Genomic DNA, 21,119 nt, shown 5'->3' with positions numbered 1-21,119 from the left:
CAACACAACAACATATTCAACAACATATTCAACACCCACCCTCACGCCTAGCGTGGTCCTGGGTCAAATGCCCACATTGCAGTCCTTAACCCGGCTCTGATACCATGTTAAAACTATTCAAAAAGAGGCTAGGGTTTTCCATTACAATAAACCAAAAAGTCATATAGAATAATAGATACAATAGAGTATATAAACTAGTAATTATGAAAGACTAAACTACCCTTACAATAATAATATAATTATTATCTAACAAGAATGTTTTTCTCAAGAATGTTTGCAATGTACTTGGTATGAGAAGTTTTCTACTGTGATTAGATCTCTTGGATTCTGCTCTAGTGATCACGATTCAGCTTTATTTGTTAGGACAACTTATCATGGTCGTATTATACTCTCTTTATATGTTGATGATATGATTATTACAGGTGATGATGTTGATGGAATTAATGAGTTGAAATTACAGTTAGCTAAAAGATTTGAGATGAAGGATTTAGGCCCTCTTCGCTGCTTCTTAGGGATTGAAGTTGCTTATTCTCCTAAGGGCTATCTCTTATCTCAATCCAAGTACATTGCAAACATTCTTGAGCAAGCTCGTCTCTCTGATACTCGAGCAGTAGATAGTCCTTTAGAGTTGAATGTGAAATATGTTCCCTCTGATGGGATTCCTCTACCGGATCCTACTTTGTACCGTACTTTGGTTGGAAGCTTGGTATACCTTACTATTACTAGTCCTGATATTGCTCATGCAGTGCATGTCGTTAGTCAGTTTGTTGTTTCTCCCACTACAATACATTGGGCAGCCGTGCTTCGTATTCTCCGTTATCTTCGGGGAACTCAATTTCAGAGTCTTTTGTTTCCGTCATCCTCTTCCTTAGAGTTACGTGCTTACTCTGATGCTGATTGGGCTGGTAATCCTACTGACCGTAAGTCTACCACAGGCTTTTGTATTTTTCTTGGAGATTCTCTCATCTCTTGGAAGAGTAAGAAACAAGACATCGTTTCCCGCTCTTCTACAGAAGCTGAGTATCGTGCTATGGCATCTACCACTACTGAAATAGTTTGGTTGCGTTGGTTACTTTGTGATATGGGTGTGCCTCTTTATGAACCAACCCCTATGTACTGTGATAACAAGAGTGCCATTCAAATTGCGCACAACTCTGTCTTTCATGAACGTACCAAACACATTGAGATTGATTGTCACTTCACACGTCACCATCTTCAACATGGTACCATTACTTTGCCGTTTATTTCTTCCTCCTTGCAGATTGCTGATTTGTTCACGAAGACGCATTCTACTAAGCGTTTTCGTTTCTTAATTGACAAACTCTTGATGCTTCATGTTAACACATCGTGAGTTTGAGGGGAGATGTTAGATAATAATTATATTATTATTGTAAGGGTAGTTTAGTCTTTCATAATTACTAGTTTATCTACTCTATTGTATCTATTATTCTATATGACTTTTTGGTTTATTGTAATGGAAAACCCTAGCCTCCTTTTTGAATAGTTTTACATTTATAACTATACTAACTCCTATAATGGCTTCGCCGTTAATGAACAAGATCAAAAACTGGGTAGTTCTGATTCAGCACAATCAATCAATTGGGATTTTTTTTTGAAGCACAATCAAAAAAGATATTAAACGCATTATTAATATCATATACAACAACAATACATCACTTCTCTATGATATTAAACTTCAACAACAACAAATTTGTTATTGAGTCGAGGGCAATTTGCGTTTTTGATATATGATGACAGTACCATCCGGATATGATCGTTAAGCTAAGCGCTGGGTATAACATAGATTTAGCATAACAATAAATAATAGCGCGTATTCTGTTTGGCTTGGCAAGCGTAACAGTTTAATTACATGCATCAGGATTAATATGTATTAATAGGGACCTAGATGCTAGATTAAATCAAGGGTCAGGATCCAGCAGCAGGCGCCGCAGCAGAGGTCGCCGCTGCTGAGGATTCGGATCATATCGAAAAACCCATCACCATGATGTTAGTGATAGATAGTGTTTGGCCTTCATTAAGCACTTATCCTTCATTAAAGAGACTCTCCCTTTGCCCTCACATAATGCTTTAGCCGGTAAGTCATTCAAAAGGGCCTAAAAAGGGCACATTTCTACTTGTTCAGACAGTTAGACGTACAAAAGACAAAATTAAGGAAATGAAGTAAATTAGTTCTATTAACTTGGCTAATAAGCAAAATTTATTAAGTAAAACTATTACTAAAATGACGTATATTTTAGAAGTGTCAGTTGCTCATACTTTTGCTATGGTTGCAAATTTTTGAGTTAGTTTCCATAGATTTAATTTAATTTTTTTATTATAATGAAATGCATTAATTTTGTTTTGGTAAAAAAAAATGAAAAAAAGGGATGAAGTATTATATAAATGGAAAATCGTTAGAGATGATATTACAATTTATTTTAATATTCCACGTGGAAGTATACTATTGGCGAGTAAGATTTTGTCCAAACTATTACCATTATCCATTGGGTGCTTCCGGCGTGAGACCATAAAATTAGTCTCACTAATGAGGTCAATTTAATTGCCCAATAGAATTCTAAGTGATGTCACATCAGCTCTACGATGTAATGAAAGTTTATGGTAAGTCTTTTTAATAAAAGTTTTACTTATTGCACGCTCCTTCTTTTAGTTGAAATTATTTTAATAATTAAAACTTATTTTATTTAGATTTAAATCATATAACTAATATCCAACTTTTAATTTGTCTTTTTAAAATCCAAATTTTCTCATTATTTGTGTTCTCCATTCTTCATGTGTTCATCATTCACCATCCAGATCATCCATTTTCATTGAACAACAACAACCTTAACATTAAATTTTCTGGAAATTACTACCACTATTCTAGATATGCGATTTTTCTCCAAACGCATTCTAGATCTTCATTCCTTTGATGTATGGATAATTGCAAAAGCAAATCCCAGATCTGTAGCCCCAAACGCGAGTGAACTCAACTATTTGGTTTCTTCTCCAATTGTGAAAAGTAAAAAATATCTATGTTTAAATTTGTCATCCAAGTGTAACCAAAAAAAATTTGTCATACAAAATCGATTCTAGATTCAAAATATAATTGAAGTTTTAATTTGGATTTCTGCGTTTACTGGAATCGAGACTGGTACTGCGGGTCTGAAACCGGGTCGGTGTGACCCGGCTGAAGGTTGGAGATGATGCTTAATTTAATATATTAACGCTATCTTTATAAATATTACATGATGCGAGGATAAAAACAAAAAGTTCCGATGTCGTAGCGGTTGGTGTGTCTTGCCCTTGCAAAGCAGTGGTGGGTTCACTTCAAATTGGAATCATTTTGCGAATTATAATTTTTTAAACAGCGTTGATAAAAGTACAGCGAAAAATTAAAATGGAAACTATGGCACAAGCATGATTCGAACAGAGAACGCATAGTTACAAATCACCAACACTTGCCAACTTGCATGTAAATGTTTCTTGTTTAATTAAGCACTCGATACATACATATTTCTATTTAATTGTGTTGCAATCATCCCTACAGAGATTAAAATTAATTGAATATATTATTAGGGTTTTGTTTGAGAAAAAAATAAATAATGCTCCTAGAAATTTAAAAAATGCTTATAAAAAAGATAAAGAAAGATCTTAAGAAGGTTATATATTTAGGGTGTAGAATTTAAAAATTTAAAATCATGTTTGTGATATTATTAATAATTTAATATATTGAACCCAATGATTATACTCTGATTCAACTGAAATACTATTACCCCTAATCTTTTTTTGAGGGTATATTCTAATTCAACTGAAGCACTGTTAACCCTAGTCTTTGACTGAGGGTTATATTCTGGTTGAAGCTAATGAATTAAAAATCATATAAAGAAAGTAAAGTTTAAAAATAAAGTAAGATTATACTCTGATTCAACTGAAGCATTATTTATTAACCTTATACTTTGACGGAATATTATACTCCGATCCAGTTGAAACACTATTAACCTTAGTCTTTGACTGAGGGTTAAACTTCGATTGAAGTTAATGAATTAAAAAAATTATATAAATAAAGTAAAATTTAAAAATAATGTAAGATTATATTCCGGTTTAATAGAAACAATATTAACCCTAGACTTTGACGGAATATTATACTCAGGTTCAAATTGTAGCACTGTTAACCCTAATCTTTCACTACTAGAAAAATTCAGATTAGGACGGAATTTTGGGACGGAATATTTTTTCGTCACAAAACAATATAATTGGGACGGAATTTGCGACAATATTCTGTCCCCAACGTTTTTTCTAAAGGATATATATTATCTTGCGACATAAATTATTTCTGTCTCAATCTCGTGACAGAATTTATATTTCTGTCCCAAATTTAAGATGAAAGTATGTTTTCCGTCTCAAATCAGTTTTATTTTTTTCAGTCCAAGTATTAAATTTCTTCTTCTTGTAATTTTCTTTTAACTTTTCAGAGGATAGAACACGAGATAAGTGAGAACCCTAAGTACCTCTCTCGCGCCGCCGTCACCTGAGTTCTAGATCTGCATCGCTCCTTTTTCCGCCTCAAGCTTCATCCCACTCCTCCATCTCTCCATTCCTCCATGTGTTGATAAATTTGTTGTTTCTTCTAGATTTACTAGCAATCTTCAACAATTCTCGATTTCAATCTGTGTTTTGATTTCTTCTACTTGTTTGATTGTTTCTATTCTTAGATCTAACTGATGTTGTTTTGATTTATCATCCTAGTCGTTCTCCTTCCGTGTCTCCGGCGTGTCTGCGACGTTGCTCCTTGCGTCTCAGCTTCCTATTTCTGGCGGTGCTTTTCGTTCCTCCTGTTGCTGGCAAACCAAAAGAAGGTTGTGATAATTTTTCTGTATTTTTAAATTTTTATATATAATATATTGTTGTGTATCTCTGCAATGCATATCCTTTCATGTTTATCCTTTTATGACTTTGTAAGGATTTCCCCATTGAACAGACGACAATGAGTAGTAGGATTTGTCTTTGGTGATTATGGCAAAACTTTCAGGTACAATTTTGCATTCCCTAAGTCATAATACTCTTTTGTTTTGCTCAAATTAGTTTTGCCAATATGCATAATTTCTAGTTGATGATTCTGGTTATTTTATTATATCTATAAGCTCCTTAGTCCTTAAATAATTTAGTCAATTGCTCAAAAAATTGGAAAATTAAATTGGGCTTAAGTTTAGCTATGTATGTATTTTGTCAATTGAATCTTCATTCATGGTGGGATATTGAATATGAACACTTACCCTTTTAATTTGAGACTTCATTTTAATGGTCTGTGTTTTCCTCATTTGTTAATTTGATTGTTTAAATTTCTATGGATCTTAAGTGTTTGTATAAAGAGAATGAAAGCACAAATAATTATATTGTTGTGCATGCATTTGGAATTATAAGCTCATTCCTTGTTTTTCATAGTATACAAAGATAATTGGAATTTTGATTCAAATTCTTAATGGTTCTTCCAACATTTGTTGAAAGTTCAAAACCATTCCTTTTTATTCATCCATCAATGTCTTCTTCAATAAGATATTTATACAATGTTCAAAATCATGTGAATCTCGGTAATTAACACAAAGACAAACTCAAGGCAATTGTAGTTGTAGTAGCCATGAATAGGAATAACTCTTGACAACTTTCTCTACAACAGTAGTCAAGGGGTGTGTGTGTCTTAAGTTATGATATTTGTATTTACACAAACTTGGATAAGCATGGGTATGATTCTAAGTTCAATGTTTCTTGGTTTTGTGTGGTCTTCATGACTTTCGCTCACTACTTAATTCTTGTATTTTCATAATCATAACATAACTTTGCTTTTTTTGTTTCTTAGGACATTTCACAAACCACATGATGATTTTATCAAAGGAAATCTCACAATCAACCATTGTTCATATGTGATTCCATCAACTTGTCTACTATTCTTATAGAAGGAAGAACATCAAGTTTTTCTTGGTTCAAGTATAGTTTGTATAGATCTGTGCAAAATATTGTACTTTATTTGTCTTGAATTTTTATGTAACAGTTCTTCCATTGGTGTAATTGTTGTTGGATATTGTTGTGGGTTTAATTTAATGAAATATAAAAGCTTTGCGTTTATGATCAACTTTTTTTTTGTTATTCAGACTTGATTAACATATATGAATTTTTATTAATCATTATTTTGTAATTATTGATGTTTATAAAAAAATTAATTTCATAGAAAAGCTATATAAAAATTGCGACGGAAATTTTAAATCCGTCACGAATTTAGGGACGGATTGAAAGAATCCTTCAAAAAAAATTATTAATTTCTGTCCCAAATTCTGTCCCAAATATGCGACGGAATTAAATATTCCGTCCCAAATGAATTGCAACGAGCGAATTGCGACGAAATATTTTTGTCACAAATTCCGTCCCAAAAATATTTTGGGACGGAATTTTCAACTATTGTGTGACATATTTTTCCGTCCCAAATGAATTTTTTTCTAGTAGTGTTTGACTGAGGGTTAAACTTCGACTGAAGTTAATGAATTAAAAAATATATATACAAATAAAGTAAATTTTAAAAATAAAGTAAGATTATACCCCCGGGTCAATTGAAGCTTTATTAACCCTATACTTTGACGAAATATTATACTCCGGTTCAAATTGAAGCACTATTAACCTTAGTCTTTGACTGAGGGTTAAATTTTGACTAAAGTTAATGAATTAAAAAAATTATATAAATAAAGTAAATTTAAAAATAAACTAAGATTATACTCCAGTTCAACTGAAGGACTATTAACCCTATACTTTGACGAAATATTATACTCCAGTTTAATTGAATCACTATTAACCCTAGTTTTTGACTGAAGGTTAAACTTCGACTGAAGTTAATGAATTAAAAATAATTATATAAATAAATAAAAAAATTTAAAAAAATGTAAGATTATATTCCGGTTTGACTGATGGTTATAATTCGGCTGAAACTGGACGTATTTAAAATCCACAATAAACATGTTAAAATCTCTAATTTGATGGTATTTAGTGTCATTTTCGATTTTAATTCTCTATATTTCATTTTTTAAATAAATAAATAAATTCAAATATTGATTAGTAAATGAATGCTCATATTCCAAATACTAATGTCCACTACCTGTGTGGGTTGACGGGGTTCCCAACGTACTATATGTGATAGAGAGAAAGTAAAATAAGTTGTTGTGCATTAATAGTTCCCAAAAAATATTGTACGAAAGAAAAACATAAAATTTATATTTAAAAATAAATAAATAAACAATTTTTGGTAAGAAAGTTAAAAATATATCGATTATATTTATAATAAAAATAAAATATACTATTAGAAACTACTTCTAAAATATGTACAAAATTAAAAATATTATTTTTATTCATTTTAATTTATTTTAATTTATCTATATTTCATATTCAATATTTAGGTTGTATGTAATTAAATTTAAATAAAATATTTAAAAAATTATTAAGAACAAATTGGTACAAATAGAAAATCAAACTAAAATTAGTAGTTATATTTTGTATTCTCATTTTATATTATGGTAAAGACCAATAACTTTTGCAATTTGTTTGAAAAGAAAAAACAGTTAGAACATTATAAAAAATAAGGGAGAAAAAAACTGTGAAAAGAAAAGCTAAAATAACCATCAACAGGCTTTGGCAGGGATAGAACACACCATCCTGCCAATATGAAACGAAACACGCCACCAAATGGACTATATAGCGCTTTACAATTTGTGACGGAGGCCTACATATGTATATATATATATTTGTCAAACATAAATTGTTTTTGGAGCCTAAAGCTAGGGCTTGGGCCGCTTTATCCTTGGGCCGGCCCTGCAGATCGTAATAACATTCTCATCGAAACCTAGTTTTAATAACGAAAGAGTCATGAAGTTTGTCTAAACCTAGTCTCATTTTACCCGTTCAATATCACCTAATTGGATTAACAAACAAATGAGAAAAAGAATTTGGAACATTGAACTCGAAATGTATATACAGTCTCAAACCTAATTTTAACGAAAGGGCATGAAGTTTGTCTAAACCTACCGATTTTATGAAAGATTTCGAATTTCATCAATCTGACCGTTGAATATCACCTAATTGGACTAACAAACAAATGAGAAAAAAAATTTTGATCTTCGGGTTCCAAATGTATAGACTGGTTGTAATAACAGTCTCACCAGATACCTAGTTATAATGAAAGGGTCATAAAGCTGGACTAAAACTACCTATTCCGACTGAAGATTTCGAATTTTATCAATTCGATCGTTCAATATCACCTAATTAGACTAACAAACAAATGAGAAAAAGAATTTTGATCACCGGACTCCAAATATGTAGACATATCGTAATTATAGTCTTATCGGAAACATAATTTTAATGAAAGGGTCACGATGTTTGTCTAAAAGTTGGGTCAATAGTGTTCAAGTTGATTTGGAGTTAGAACTTAAGTCAAATAATAATTTATTTTTAAATTTTACGTTATTTATATAATTTTTAAGTCATAAACTTCAACCGGAGTATAACTCGTAGTAAAAAACTAGGGTTAATAATAATTTTGAACCGAAGTATAATCCATAATCAAATACTATGATTAATAGTGATTCAGTTGAACCGGAGTATAATCTTAAATCAAATTATGTCTTATTTTTAAATTTTACTTTATTTGTATAGTTTTTAAAACATTAACTTCAAATTATAACAATTAGTCAACTACCACACTTAATAGTGTTTTAGAATAATTTTATGTAATTAAAGATGATACATGTACTCCCTAATCAAATATAAATTATATTAACATTTGATTCAAAATAATTAAGTTGTCTAAACATTACACAATTCATTTTAATCCATATAATTACATGTTTAAAATGACAAATATTATTTTTTTTTTAAAAAAAAGACAATATAGTGTATTAATCCTAAAAGTTCAGAAACAAACATATATTCATAAGGTGGGAAAAAACTCACATAAATGAATACAGCCAAGTTAGTAGGTCATGGGTTCGAGACTCTCTTCATCTGTACTTTTTCCTTTTCTGCCTTGAATTTCAAGGCAATTTAAAAAAAAAATCACAAAATGTTGTGAACAGGTATCGAACTCGCACACGTGCTATATAGAGATAAAAACTTCTACCACTCGGACATGTGAATAAATCATTAACATTTCTTGCGTCATATGATATATATTAAATCAGCCTTGATAAGAATATATATATATATATATATATATATATATAAATTAACATCATCTTCAATCTTCAGTCGGGGTCAATTCAAACCAGTTTCAGAACCGCGATCCAAGCTTAAAACCCGACAGTATCATGTCCATTTAAACGGCGAAAATAACAATTAATTATCCAGAAACATCACAAAAACCATTTACAATACACTTATGATTTTAATTTTGATTCAAATGGTCTAAAACAAAAAACCTAAAATTAAAATTTTCAAAAACTTAACAGTTTAGCAAGGCAGTTACGCGAACATCAACAAATTCGTTGATGAAGTGGTATGTTTGTTCTTATTTTTCAACGTTAAATCCAGATCTATTCATTTTATCGATTGATAATTAACTCAGATCTATTATTTTCGTATTTTTTTTTTTTACGTGTTTTTCATGAAAAGATAACTCAAGTCAAGAAAAACTCCAGCCACTACCTTCAACCATCTACACCATGAACTTCTTTTAATAAATCAGATCCGATCAATCAGGATGAGGAAGAAGTTTTTTTTTTTTTTTTTTTGATTTATTTGTGAACATTATATTGGAAGAAGAAGAGATTATTTTTTATTTTTTAATAGGAATGAAATAAGCAATTTGTTTGAACAGAAAATGATGATGTTGTTGTGATATTGTTTCAATTGATTTTAACAATAACAACTAAAATTAATAAAACAATATAAAGATCGAGATAATTATGTAACTTTTAATATCATAGGGACTTATTTACAATATTAATGGACATGAAGATGCATAATAAATAATATGTACCATATAATCCTATGTGGCATTTGAACAAGTATACGGTATACATACTTTTCTATTGGCCACGGTGGCCATCTTATCAATGAGAGGCCAATTTTGTGGCCTCACGCTAGAATTTGCCTTTATCCATTACCTAGACATAGGATGTGTTTGTGGTTGCCACTGTCTGTACCAGTCTCACACACACACACACAATGGCTCTTTCCTCCCCACTTCAGAACCTCTCTTCATTAATCAATCCGCACGGCATCGCCACCGCAACGGCACAGACACCAACACGGCGTCACTTGGCAATTCAAGCAGCGGCCTCCTCCTCCGACACAACAACACCTCCCTTCAAGTTAGCAGTTATGGACAAGGAAACTTAGTTCAACCCAAATGGACTGGAGAGACTCCTCTCTCTCTCGCATGGTTCGAGCTCTCATCTCTTTCAAACCCTTATACTCTATCCTCAAGCTCGGTGCTAGACAAGTTTTAGCAGTGGCGGAGCCAGAAATGGTGTTAAGCCCGGGCACAATTTTAACCACAAATGCACAAATATTTATTGGTTTAAGGTTTTCGGATCGATCAGATGGTTTTAAACTAATAATATATATTATTTATATACTTAAAGGGTGGGTCTTGTTAACATGTGCCCTAGGGGGCACATGTTAAGATATACCAAAATAGAAATTCATCATTTAATGATACAAGAAATTTAATGCTTCAAAAGTCAAAATGCACAAATTAGCATTTAATAATTTCTATTTTTGCTTCCTTAATATGTGCCTTAAGGGCACAAGTTAACATTCTCCATACTTAAATTATAATAAAAGTAATTAATTTTAAGAATTTCATCTAAATATTTGATTCATAATAATTATATAAGTAAAAGTCATAAATTCCCCACAATCCTACATATAAAAGAAAGTATAATTACAACATATTTTACATATTTGAGATTAACACAAAAGAATAATATTTTTTGGTGAACACTTCGGTACACGTATTATGTGGACGTGTACCGGTACACCGCTGACGTGGTTAACGAGTGGCAAATATTTAATGCAGATTTTGTTTCTTTATTAAATTTTCTATATTAAACACTAGTTTTAAATATTTGCAAATATATCTTTCACATAAATGTAATCACTAGTCATGTTCCACAATAAATCATGCATCAAATCTTCCAACTTAAATTTTCACTTTTTTAAAGATTCAAATATTATAATATCCTATAAAATAATATGATTTTAGTATTTTTTTTTTTTTTTGAAAAACATATGGTATTTTCTGGAAAAAAAAAAACAAACGTATGAATTTAACAACTTATTATTATTATTATTATTGCATCCAATGGTGATTTTAATATTTCAATATTATTACCTTTCCATTTTTTAATATTATTAGTTTATAAAGTTTAATATATTTACGGTTGAATCATTAATAGATATAATTATTAAAATACATTTATTTTATTTTTTAAAAAAACTTATAATTCTTAATATGTTTATATATATTATTGTAATAAGGTTAATTTTTAGTGTTTTCTAATATTTTATTGGTTAAATAGGTTTTTTTCTCTGCAAAATTACTAAATTTAATTTTTTGTCTTCATAAAAAAATGTCATGCTTTCATCCCTACAAATTGTTTATGTATGCAATTATCGTCATGTTGTTAAGTTGATGTATTTATCATAATTTTGCAAATACGTATTGAGCATTATAAAATGTTTATCCAAAAATAAGAAGCTCAATGTGATTTTTAAGTCAAAATATTTGTTACTTTTATCTTCATATTTTGATTTCAAAAACTCATATTTAATTCATTTTATTTTGAAAAATGCTATAGTTTTGTAAATAAACTTTTTATATTGTTCTAGAAATGCTTGATTGTCAAAATTTAAATTCATAAGTTATTGTTATTTCAATTAGGTGATATTGAACGACTTGATTGAGAAAATTAGAAATCCTTAATGAAAGTAAGTATAATTATAATGGTAGTATTTTTGAAATAAATCAAAGTTGAAAGATGTTGTTAACTTTTGTTTAGAAAGGTAGTATCGTTGAATAAAATCGAAGTTGAAAGATAATGTTGATTTTTGCTTAGAAATGTAGTATTTTTGAAGAAGATCGAAGTTGAAAGATGTTAATTTTTGTTAACTTTTGTTAATTTTTGAAAGATGTTGAATGACATTAAAGAATAAAGTTGGGATGTTGTTTTACATCTTTATTTTTATTTTTATTACTTTAACAAGATGAGTGAGTGGAGTGTCCGTGGTTCGAACCCCGACTCTTGCATTTAAAATGTGATGTCCCTACCAACTGAGCTAAGCTCAAGGAGACTGTTTGTTGGGGGGTTCTAATTCTAATCTAGATAAATTCTAATATGGACCACTTCATTAAGCGGTCCATTGTGGACCTGTCATGAATAACATTATAGCGAATACGAATTTTACAAAATCCACTGTTGGATTGAAAGTTTATAACATATCAAATGATTTTCAATTTTTCTAAATTTTTTTTATGGATGATTTATATGATATAAACTTTCAGTCTAACTGTAAATTTTGAAAAATTCGTATTCGGTAAACCACTTCTTCAAAATCACTAAATTGGGATGTTGGACAATAGATACTTAGAAATTGTAATTTAATGGTTAGTCAAACAGATTGCGGTACCATTCGCAGGATTTCTGTAAATACCCGAAATGGAATGATGGCAGAAAGAATTTTGATACAAACATAACAACTGTGACTAGGGAAATCAAATTTCTCTGAAACAATTCAATACCACCTAATTGGAATGACACACATATGATTCAAATTTTTGACAATATAAACGCCTCAATATCAACTAGTTTGATTAATTGTTACTCAAAAAACCTATTTATCAAGAACTGATAATTAGGTCTCTACCAATTCTATCATAAGAACTAAGGAATTAAATTGACCAAATTGAAATGAAAAATATTTATGAATTTAAATATCGACAATCTAACAGTTTAATATCAAGTAGTTAGATTTACTATTACAATAAAATATTTAAGTATATTAAAAAATTTAAGTTTTTTTGTACAAAAAAATAATTATATGTGTTAATGGTTAAATCATACGTTTTTTTTTTTTTAGAAAATATCATTTGTTGTTCAAATACTTAAAATTATATTATTTTAAAGGATATTAAATAATATTAAATTATTTGAATCTTGTTAAAAAAATGTGACAATCTAGATTAAAATATTTGATGCATGTTTGATTTATTCTGGAACATGATTGATGACTATATTTATGTGAATGATACATTTATAAATATTAAAAAGTAATATTTAATGATGAAAACTTAATAAAGAAACAAAATCCGCAATAAATGATTGCCACCTATTAACCACCTCAGCGGTGTACCGGTACACCTCCACATAATACGTGTACCGAAGAATTCACCTTATAAAAATTATAAAAACTGTATATTTTGAAAATACTCATCAAAACAAATCAAACAAGATCTCATGTGCTAATGTTTACATTTATATGTTATTAAAAAAATATTGTCAAAACAATATAAATGAATAGTACATTTAATTAAAGTAGATCTTATATATTGAGACGGATGAAGTATTAAGATAAAATATTTAGTAGTTCGTTAAGTTAATTTAAAGTTTTAATCAGTTATATATATATATTTCTTAAAAGTTAATCTTTTATGTCACAAAATAAAATTTAGTCTTTCATGGCAAAAATGTTAACACTTATAAGTTAAAAATTAGCACACTCTTTCTTTTAGGAGGGTGTATTGGATTGAGATTTCATGAGATTTTAAAAGACTTTTTTATGACAAAAAAATCTTGAAGTATTCAATCAAGACTTTTACAAAAGTTAAATAAATCTTGTGGTATTCAATTAAGACAAACATAATTTTTTTTTCAGGGCAATAAAATCCGTTGGTATTCAATTTAGATTTGGTACTACTTTTAAAATGTTTACTGGTATTCAAAAGTCTACCGATTTTGATGGATTCTTCTATGGAATGGATTTTGAAAGACTTTTTAGTTGAAAATACACTTGATAGACTTTTTCAACAATCTCACCAAAAGCCTTGAGACTTTTTTGAAATCTCCAAGACTTTTTATTTTCATCATCACTGTATCAAATTTTTTTTTCTTTATTTTTTCATAGTTCATCATCACTGCACTCCTTCTTCTTTTCTTTATTCACTTGTTCAAGAATCTCACCAAAAGACTTGAGACTTTTTCAAACTCTCCAAGATTTTTTACTTTCATCATCATTATATCAGTTCTTCTTCTTCTTCTTCTTCTTCTTCTTCTTCTTCTTCTTCTATCAAATATGTTTTTTTGCAAAAAAATATTTTAATAAATTTTACATCTTTTTTACAAACTTTTGATTCAATACAACTTTTTACGGCAAATTTTTTTTCGTTACCTTCATCTGCTTCTTTTCCCATCAATGGTGATAATGGTTTTTATTTGTGATTAGAAACATATACGTGAAAAAAATGTAAGGCTTTTTTTTTTGTTTAAAAATTTGGATTCCCAAAAAAATATAATTTCTTTTATTAAAATTTATTGATTCTTTTAAAATTTGCCTAATATACAAAAGTTTCTTAATATATAAAGTATTATGAAATCTTGATTGTAAAAAGTTTTTTGAAAAAAATCTCTCAAAATCCATTCAAATCATGTGTTAAAAATCTTGATTGTAAAAAAGTCTCTGTAAAAAAGTCTTTAAAATCTCACAAAATCAATATAGTCCAACAAAATCTCATAAAATCATCAAGACTTTTTTTGCCAAAATTGTCTCATGAAATCCCAATCCAATACACCCCCCTTAATTAGCACACTTATAAGTTAAAAATATCTAGACTAAATTGGATTTTGGACTCCTGATTTTGGTCCGTTAATTTTTAAAATAAAGTTTTTGACCCATTGACTTTCACAAACTTGTGATTTTAGCTCCCTAACTTTATCCCTTTTGCAAAAGGATGACCCCCACTGATTTTGACAAGGTCAACTCACATGTGGCAGTTGACTCACATTTTACATCACATCAACATACTTTGTCACGCGGACAATGACACACATGCTACATCAGAATGATGGCCTCACTGATTTTGACAAAGTCAACGCACATGTGGCAAGTGACTTACATGTCATATCAGCATGTTTTGCCACATGAAAAATGACTCACATGCCACATCAACATGACTTGCCACATATGCTGACATGACGTGTCTCATTGTCTGCGTGGCAGAGCACACTGATGTGCATATGAGTCACTTGTCACATGTGCGTTGACTTAACCAAATTATCAAAATTACAAATTTGTGAAAATTAGATGACTAAAAGTGTTATTTTAAAAGTTAAGAGCAAAAATAACAAGTTTGATAAAATTAGGAAGACAAAAATGCAAGTTAACCAATTATTTACGTGTTCATTGCAGTACTTATGTTTATGAAAGACATTGCTCTGAGTTCTAATGAGTAATTTTTTAAGAACTCTAATAAATTTGTATTTTTAAGACAAATTTTTATTTTATAAATTTTTTAACCAATAATTTATTAATTTTAGAGCTATAACCTTTTTTTTTTAATTAGGATTCTCCCGAAAAATCCCATTAAAATTGATATTTAAAACTAGCTTATAGCTAATTTTGTCGAACGGGACCTACGTTAATTGTGAACTCTTGAAATAAAAAGAAGGGCTGCAACTATATGAAAGCTACACTTAGAGCATCTCCAATGGTGATACCACTTTGGGTATCATACATTACTAACAAGTGATCCATACAATGTCATGTAATATTTATGCAATTCATATATATTTTACTCCAATGGTAATACCACTTGTTGAGTATCAGACCATCTCCAATGGTGGTACTTATATTTTTAAGTACTAGTACCTAATAGGTACTCCCATTGGAGTAAAAGCAAAATTGTACCTAATAGGTACTAGTTCTACAATAAGACATAGTACCTAAATAATTTTTGTTGAACCCATTTAAAATGATGTTGAGTTATTGAATAGATGTGCTACTAGTGGGACCAATTTAGCACTTTTAAAGAGGTTTTGAGTTGGAGGGATTGAATACTTATTATGTACTATTATTAAAAAAATTATAAATGAATGATGTGTACATGTGGAGCCCACTTAAGTACTCAAAAATGAGTAGCTCCATTGTGGATGCTCTCATACATTAATGACAAACAATAATATTTTGACATATATGGAAGCTATTAAATTGGATTTATATACCAAAAATAAAAATAATAATAATATTAAATTGATGATACGGTACCTTATTTAAGGTACCGGTATTATCAGTTTTGATACCTTCTGTGCCACGTCATGGAACTCCAATAATAAAAAAGTTAAGATACGGTATCATTAGTCTATGAAACTCTCTTAGATACCTTTATTGGATGTGCTCTTATGTATTTTTACTCATTAGACCAATTACTTTTCATATTAACATACCGCAGTTGGGGCATGCTATATATGCAATTTAACAATTGGGTAATTTTTTTTTTTTTTTGATAATCAAAATTTGTATTAGTAAGGAGTATAAGGAGTACTCAAATTCTTACAATACAAATAAAAACCCTTAGATATTAAGAATACATTCTAAGGGATTAGCACACCAATCAGAATACAAGAAAGTGCTAAATCTACCCGAACGGCCTATGAACCAAAACCAAGAAATGAGTTTTATTTGATCTACTAACAAATCCAAATCTGCTATAGCTCCCCTAAAAACAATGTTGTTTCTTAACTTCCAAGCACACCACGTTGTCGCGAGCCAAATCAAATGTTTTACTTTTAATCCCCTTTTAGATTTCACAATATCTCCAAAGAAATTGAAGTGCTTCCACCCCACATCATAATGATAAAAAGCACATCCCAACCAATTAAAAATTCTTCTCCAAACTTGTTGCATAAAATGACATCTGAAAAAGAGATGTGGACAGTCCTCTACCTCATTGAAACAAAAAACACAAGGTAACTCATGTAGATTAGTTAAAATACCTCTAGAAGCAAGGACTGCTCTTGTAGGTAATTTCTCGAGTAGCAATCTCCAGCCAAAGACACCTACTTTTGAAGGTATATCATTTTCCCAAAGAGACTGCAAAGTTGTTAACACCGAAGGGTTTAAACCCTGCATAACTCTCTCATCCATCATCAAAGAATAAGCAGATTTTACAAAAAATTGTCTAGAACTTTCCGGTATCCATCTCCATTTATCCTTGCTTTCTCCCACCAGCGCCACATCAAGAAGTAAATGTTGCAGACCCTGCAATTCCTCCTCTTCATTTGCCGTTAATTCACCACGCCAAGACCAACACCACTGTCTATTTGTGTTATTACCAATCAGTCGCTTAGCTACCTCAATATTAGGATCAGATTCCTTACAAAATAAATTAGGGAAGAGATGTCGAAAAGGAACCTCTCCACACCACTTTTCTTTCCAAAATCCAATAGTATTTCCATCACCTAATATGCTACTCACATTTTTACAAAACCAGAACTCGCCGTCTAATTCCCCCGTCTTCACCACATCACGCCGCCAAATTGAGTCTTTAGAACCCGGATATACACCGTCCCAGCTCAGCAAGTTACTAAAATTTGTACCATACCGATGTTTCAAGAGATCATACCATACCACATCAATATTTCCAACACATCTCCACCTCCATTTACTCAACAAAGCATGATTAAACAACTCTAAATCTTTCACCCCTAAACCTCCCTTCTCCTTTGGCAAACACACATACTCCCATTTAATCCAACATAATTTTTTCTCATCCAAACCTCCACCCCACAAAAAATTACGTTGTATTTTTACAAGCTGTTTAATGACTCCTTTGGGTGCCTTAAAAAAAGAGAAAAAATATAGCGGCAAACTAGAGAGCACGGAATTTATCAAAGTTACTCTACCTCCAATTGAAAGATGACGACCGTTCCAATTGCTTAACCGTTTTTTCATGGAATCTACCACTGGCCTCCACATAGATAATCTTCTTGGATTAGCTCCCACCGGTATCTCCAAAAATTTGAATGGAATAGTTTCTGAACTACATAACAAGAAATTGAAGGCTGCCTCCATAAAAAGTGTATCAACATTGAGTCCGTATAGCTTGCTTTTCACAAAGTTGATCTTCATTCCTGAAACAAGTTCAAAACCCCTCAATATAGTTTTGATAGTCCACACATTATCCCATGAACCGTTACCTACTAACACCGTGTCATCTGCAAATTGAATTACTTGAAACTGGAGATTGTCATGAACCTTAAAACCATGGAACTTTCCAATATCGACAGCTTTTTTAACGAACCTTGTGAGACCTTCAGCTACTATTAAAAATAAAAAAGGAGAAAGAGGATCACCTTGCCGTAATCCTTTATTAACCTTAAATTCCGCCGTCGGACTTCCATTCACCAACACTGACATTGAGCTCTCGAATACACAAGCCTTCATCCATCTCAGCCATCCCTTAGCAAACCCCATTTTAATCATCATGCGTTCTAAATAACTCCAGCTGACTGTATCGTAAGCTCGTTCAAAATCAACTTTGAAAAGCATACATTCTGTTTTACTTCGCTTAGCCAAATCAATTATCTCATTAATAACAACCACCCCATCCAGAATTTGTCTCGAAGGTAGGAAAGCAGATTGACATCCCGAAATCAATTTCCCCATCACATGCTTCAGCCTATTAGCCAGAATTTTTGAGAGAATTTTATACAAACTACCAATCAAACAAATCGGTCTATAATCTTCCAATACCTGAGGATGGTCCTTTTTAGGAACCAGAGTCAAAAAAGATGTTGTGATGGCTTTGGGAAGGATAGCACTATGATGAAATTCATTCAAAAATTCCATAATATCATACTTAACTGTCGTCCAACAAGCCTTAAAAAAATTGAAGTTAAATCCATCCGGTCCCGGGCTTTTGTTGCCGTCACAACTCCATAAAACCTCTCGTACTTCCTCCTCCCCAAATGGTTCCAAAAGAAATGCGTTATCATCATCATTCAATACATTAAACTCAATACTCGAAAGAAAAGGTCGATTCAGCCATTCTCCTTTTTAAGTGGCCTCGTTTGAATAAATAACTTATTTACGATTTATTTACGATTTATCATCATGATAAATGTTTGTGTATAAATTTATATATAAGTTATTTTTACACCAAAAGATTAAATATAGATAAATTGTTTTTATATATTCTCTGAAGTTGTTTTTTCATAAGCTATATTATTATATGATTTATAACACTAAGTTGAAATAAACTTAAACTGAAATAAGTTAATTCAAATAGATCAAGAGACCGTTTGAATTGATTTATTTTTTAGCTTATGAAAAATAACTTATGTAAATAAATAAATTTTAATGTATTATTCATAAGATTGTCTAGGTAATTTATGATAGAATAGCTTATGATCAAAATACAATTTTTATTAGTAAAAATGTATCTAATCTATATAAGAAAGTTGATTGTTCTGAAAAACTCTCAATTTCCCTTACTTAAGATGCTGACATGTGTCAAAAGTAAGGACAATTGATGTCAAAAAATTTGGTAACTAAACTAAAAGTACATAACTAACCAAGCCATCTAAGCCATATAACATTTTGTGAGTGAAAATGAAATGTATCATTGAGATTGGACCAAGTCATCTAAGCCAATCACATGAAAATGACACTTCAAGTTACAAATGAACCATAAGACATGTGACATCACTGTTTTGACTATTTTAACTTCTTCAAATTTCGGTTCCTAATGTATGACACCAAATTTCAAATTCAATTTTTTTCCCTCTCTTCACTTATTCAAAATTCTATTCAATTGTTTTTTTTAAAAAAAATTTATTCAATTGAATGTCTCTAAACAAAAAATTTAACTATCGTATGTGGGACAAATTATCATTGACAAAAAATTCAAAATAATTATCATATGTGAGACAAGTTTTAAATAATAAAATTTTTTAAAAAAAAAACTATTTTACACGGGATAAATTTTAACCGATGTATAAATTATAACTATCTTATACCGAATAAATTATCACTGATCAAAATTTTAAAATAATTATCAATATAAGGGATTTTTTGAATAAGTTGTGGTTGCTACTTGCTATCATAAATTATCAATAGAAGGGAAGCATCTTAAATGGTCTCTTATGGCAATACATATTGTTCACATACGGAAACTATGTTTGTTTCACAGTCAAGACATGACTTATGGTGAACTCAAAGCGTATTCATTTTGAAGTTTTAATTTGAGCCATTAAAATAATTATGGATGATGAGAATATGTGACCATTAAAAATTTCATATGTGAGATAAATTCTAACTAATAAAATTTTCAAAAAGACTATTTTACACGGGATAAGTTATATTATAACCGACATAAATTTTAACTATCACAATCAACCAAAAAAAAAATTAACTATCATATACGAGATAAACTATAACTGATACAAATTTAAAAAAATTATCATATGTGAGACAAGTTATAACTAATAAAACTTTCAAAAAAAAATTACTTTTTACAGGGTAAGTTATAACCGACATAAATTTGAACTATCGTACACGAGATAAATTATCACTGATGAAAAATTCAAAATAATTATCATATGTGACACAAGTTATAACTAATAAAAATTTCATAAAAAAACTGTTTTATATGGGATAAGTTCTAACTAATATAAATTTCAAACTAACTATGATATATGGGGCAATTCTAACTGACATAAATTTTAATCATCATATATGTGATAAACTATCACTGATAAAAAATTTAATCATCATATATGAGACAAATTCTTGTTATTAAAAGTTCAATATTTTTGGTATCCAAAATCACTATCATACATGAGACAAATTATACTACTGACTCATAATACTGATTAAATAAATTCATTTTTTAAAAAATTTTAATTAGCAAAATGTAACTGCAAATATCGACGTAACATTATGACTTGTGCGATAGCACGAGTCTATTACTAGTAAAACAATTTAAAAATTTATTTATTTACATTGACTATTTTCAATAAATTTAAAAATAAATTAATTCAAACAAATCTCAAGTTTATGGTTAGATTACTATTCTCTCACATTCTAAATAT

At 30.0% G+C, this 21,119-nt stretch overlaps 1 protein-coding gene and 1 long non-coding RNA gene across 2 annotated transcripts; both read left to right on the top strand.

Moving 5' to 3' along the window:
* The first annotated feature begins 409 nt into the window (after positions 1-409).
* Positions 410-1,351, top strand: LOC123901251 (uncharacterized mitochondrial protein AtMg00810-like). The gene has a single exon (XM_045951590.1). The coding sequence runs from the start codon at positions 410-412 to the stop codon at positions 1,349-1,351; it is 942 nt and encodes a 313-aa protein (XP_045807546.1).
* Positions 1,352-4,306: 2,955 nt separating this feature from the next.
* Positions 4,307-6,120, top strand: LOC123901254. Its single transcript, XR_006806666.1, has 4 exons — positions 4,307-4,386; positions 4,473-4,856; positions 4,979-5,029; positions 5,855-6,120. It is a non-coding gene; the product is annotated as an uncharacterized LOC123901254 (long non-coding RNA).
* The last annotated feature ends 14,999 nt before the right edge of the window (positions 6,121-21,119 follow it).

The sequence above is a fragment of the Trifolium pratense genome, unplaced genomic scaffold, assembly GCF_020283565.1.
Source record: "Trifolium pratense cultivar HEN17-A07 unplaced genomic scaffold, ARS_RC_1.1 scaffold_60, whole genome shotgun sequence".
Lineage (NCBI taxonomy): Eukaryota > Viridiplantae > Streptophyta > Magnoliopsida > Fabales > Fabaceae > Trifolium > Trifolium pratense.
This window is presented reverse-complemented; position numbering and strand designations above follow the sequence as displayed.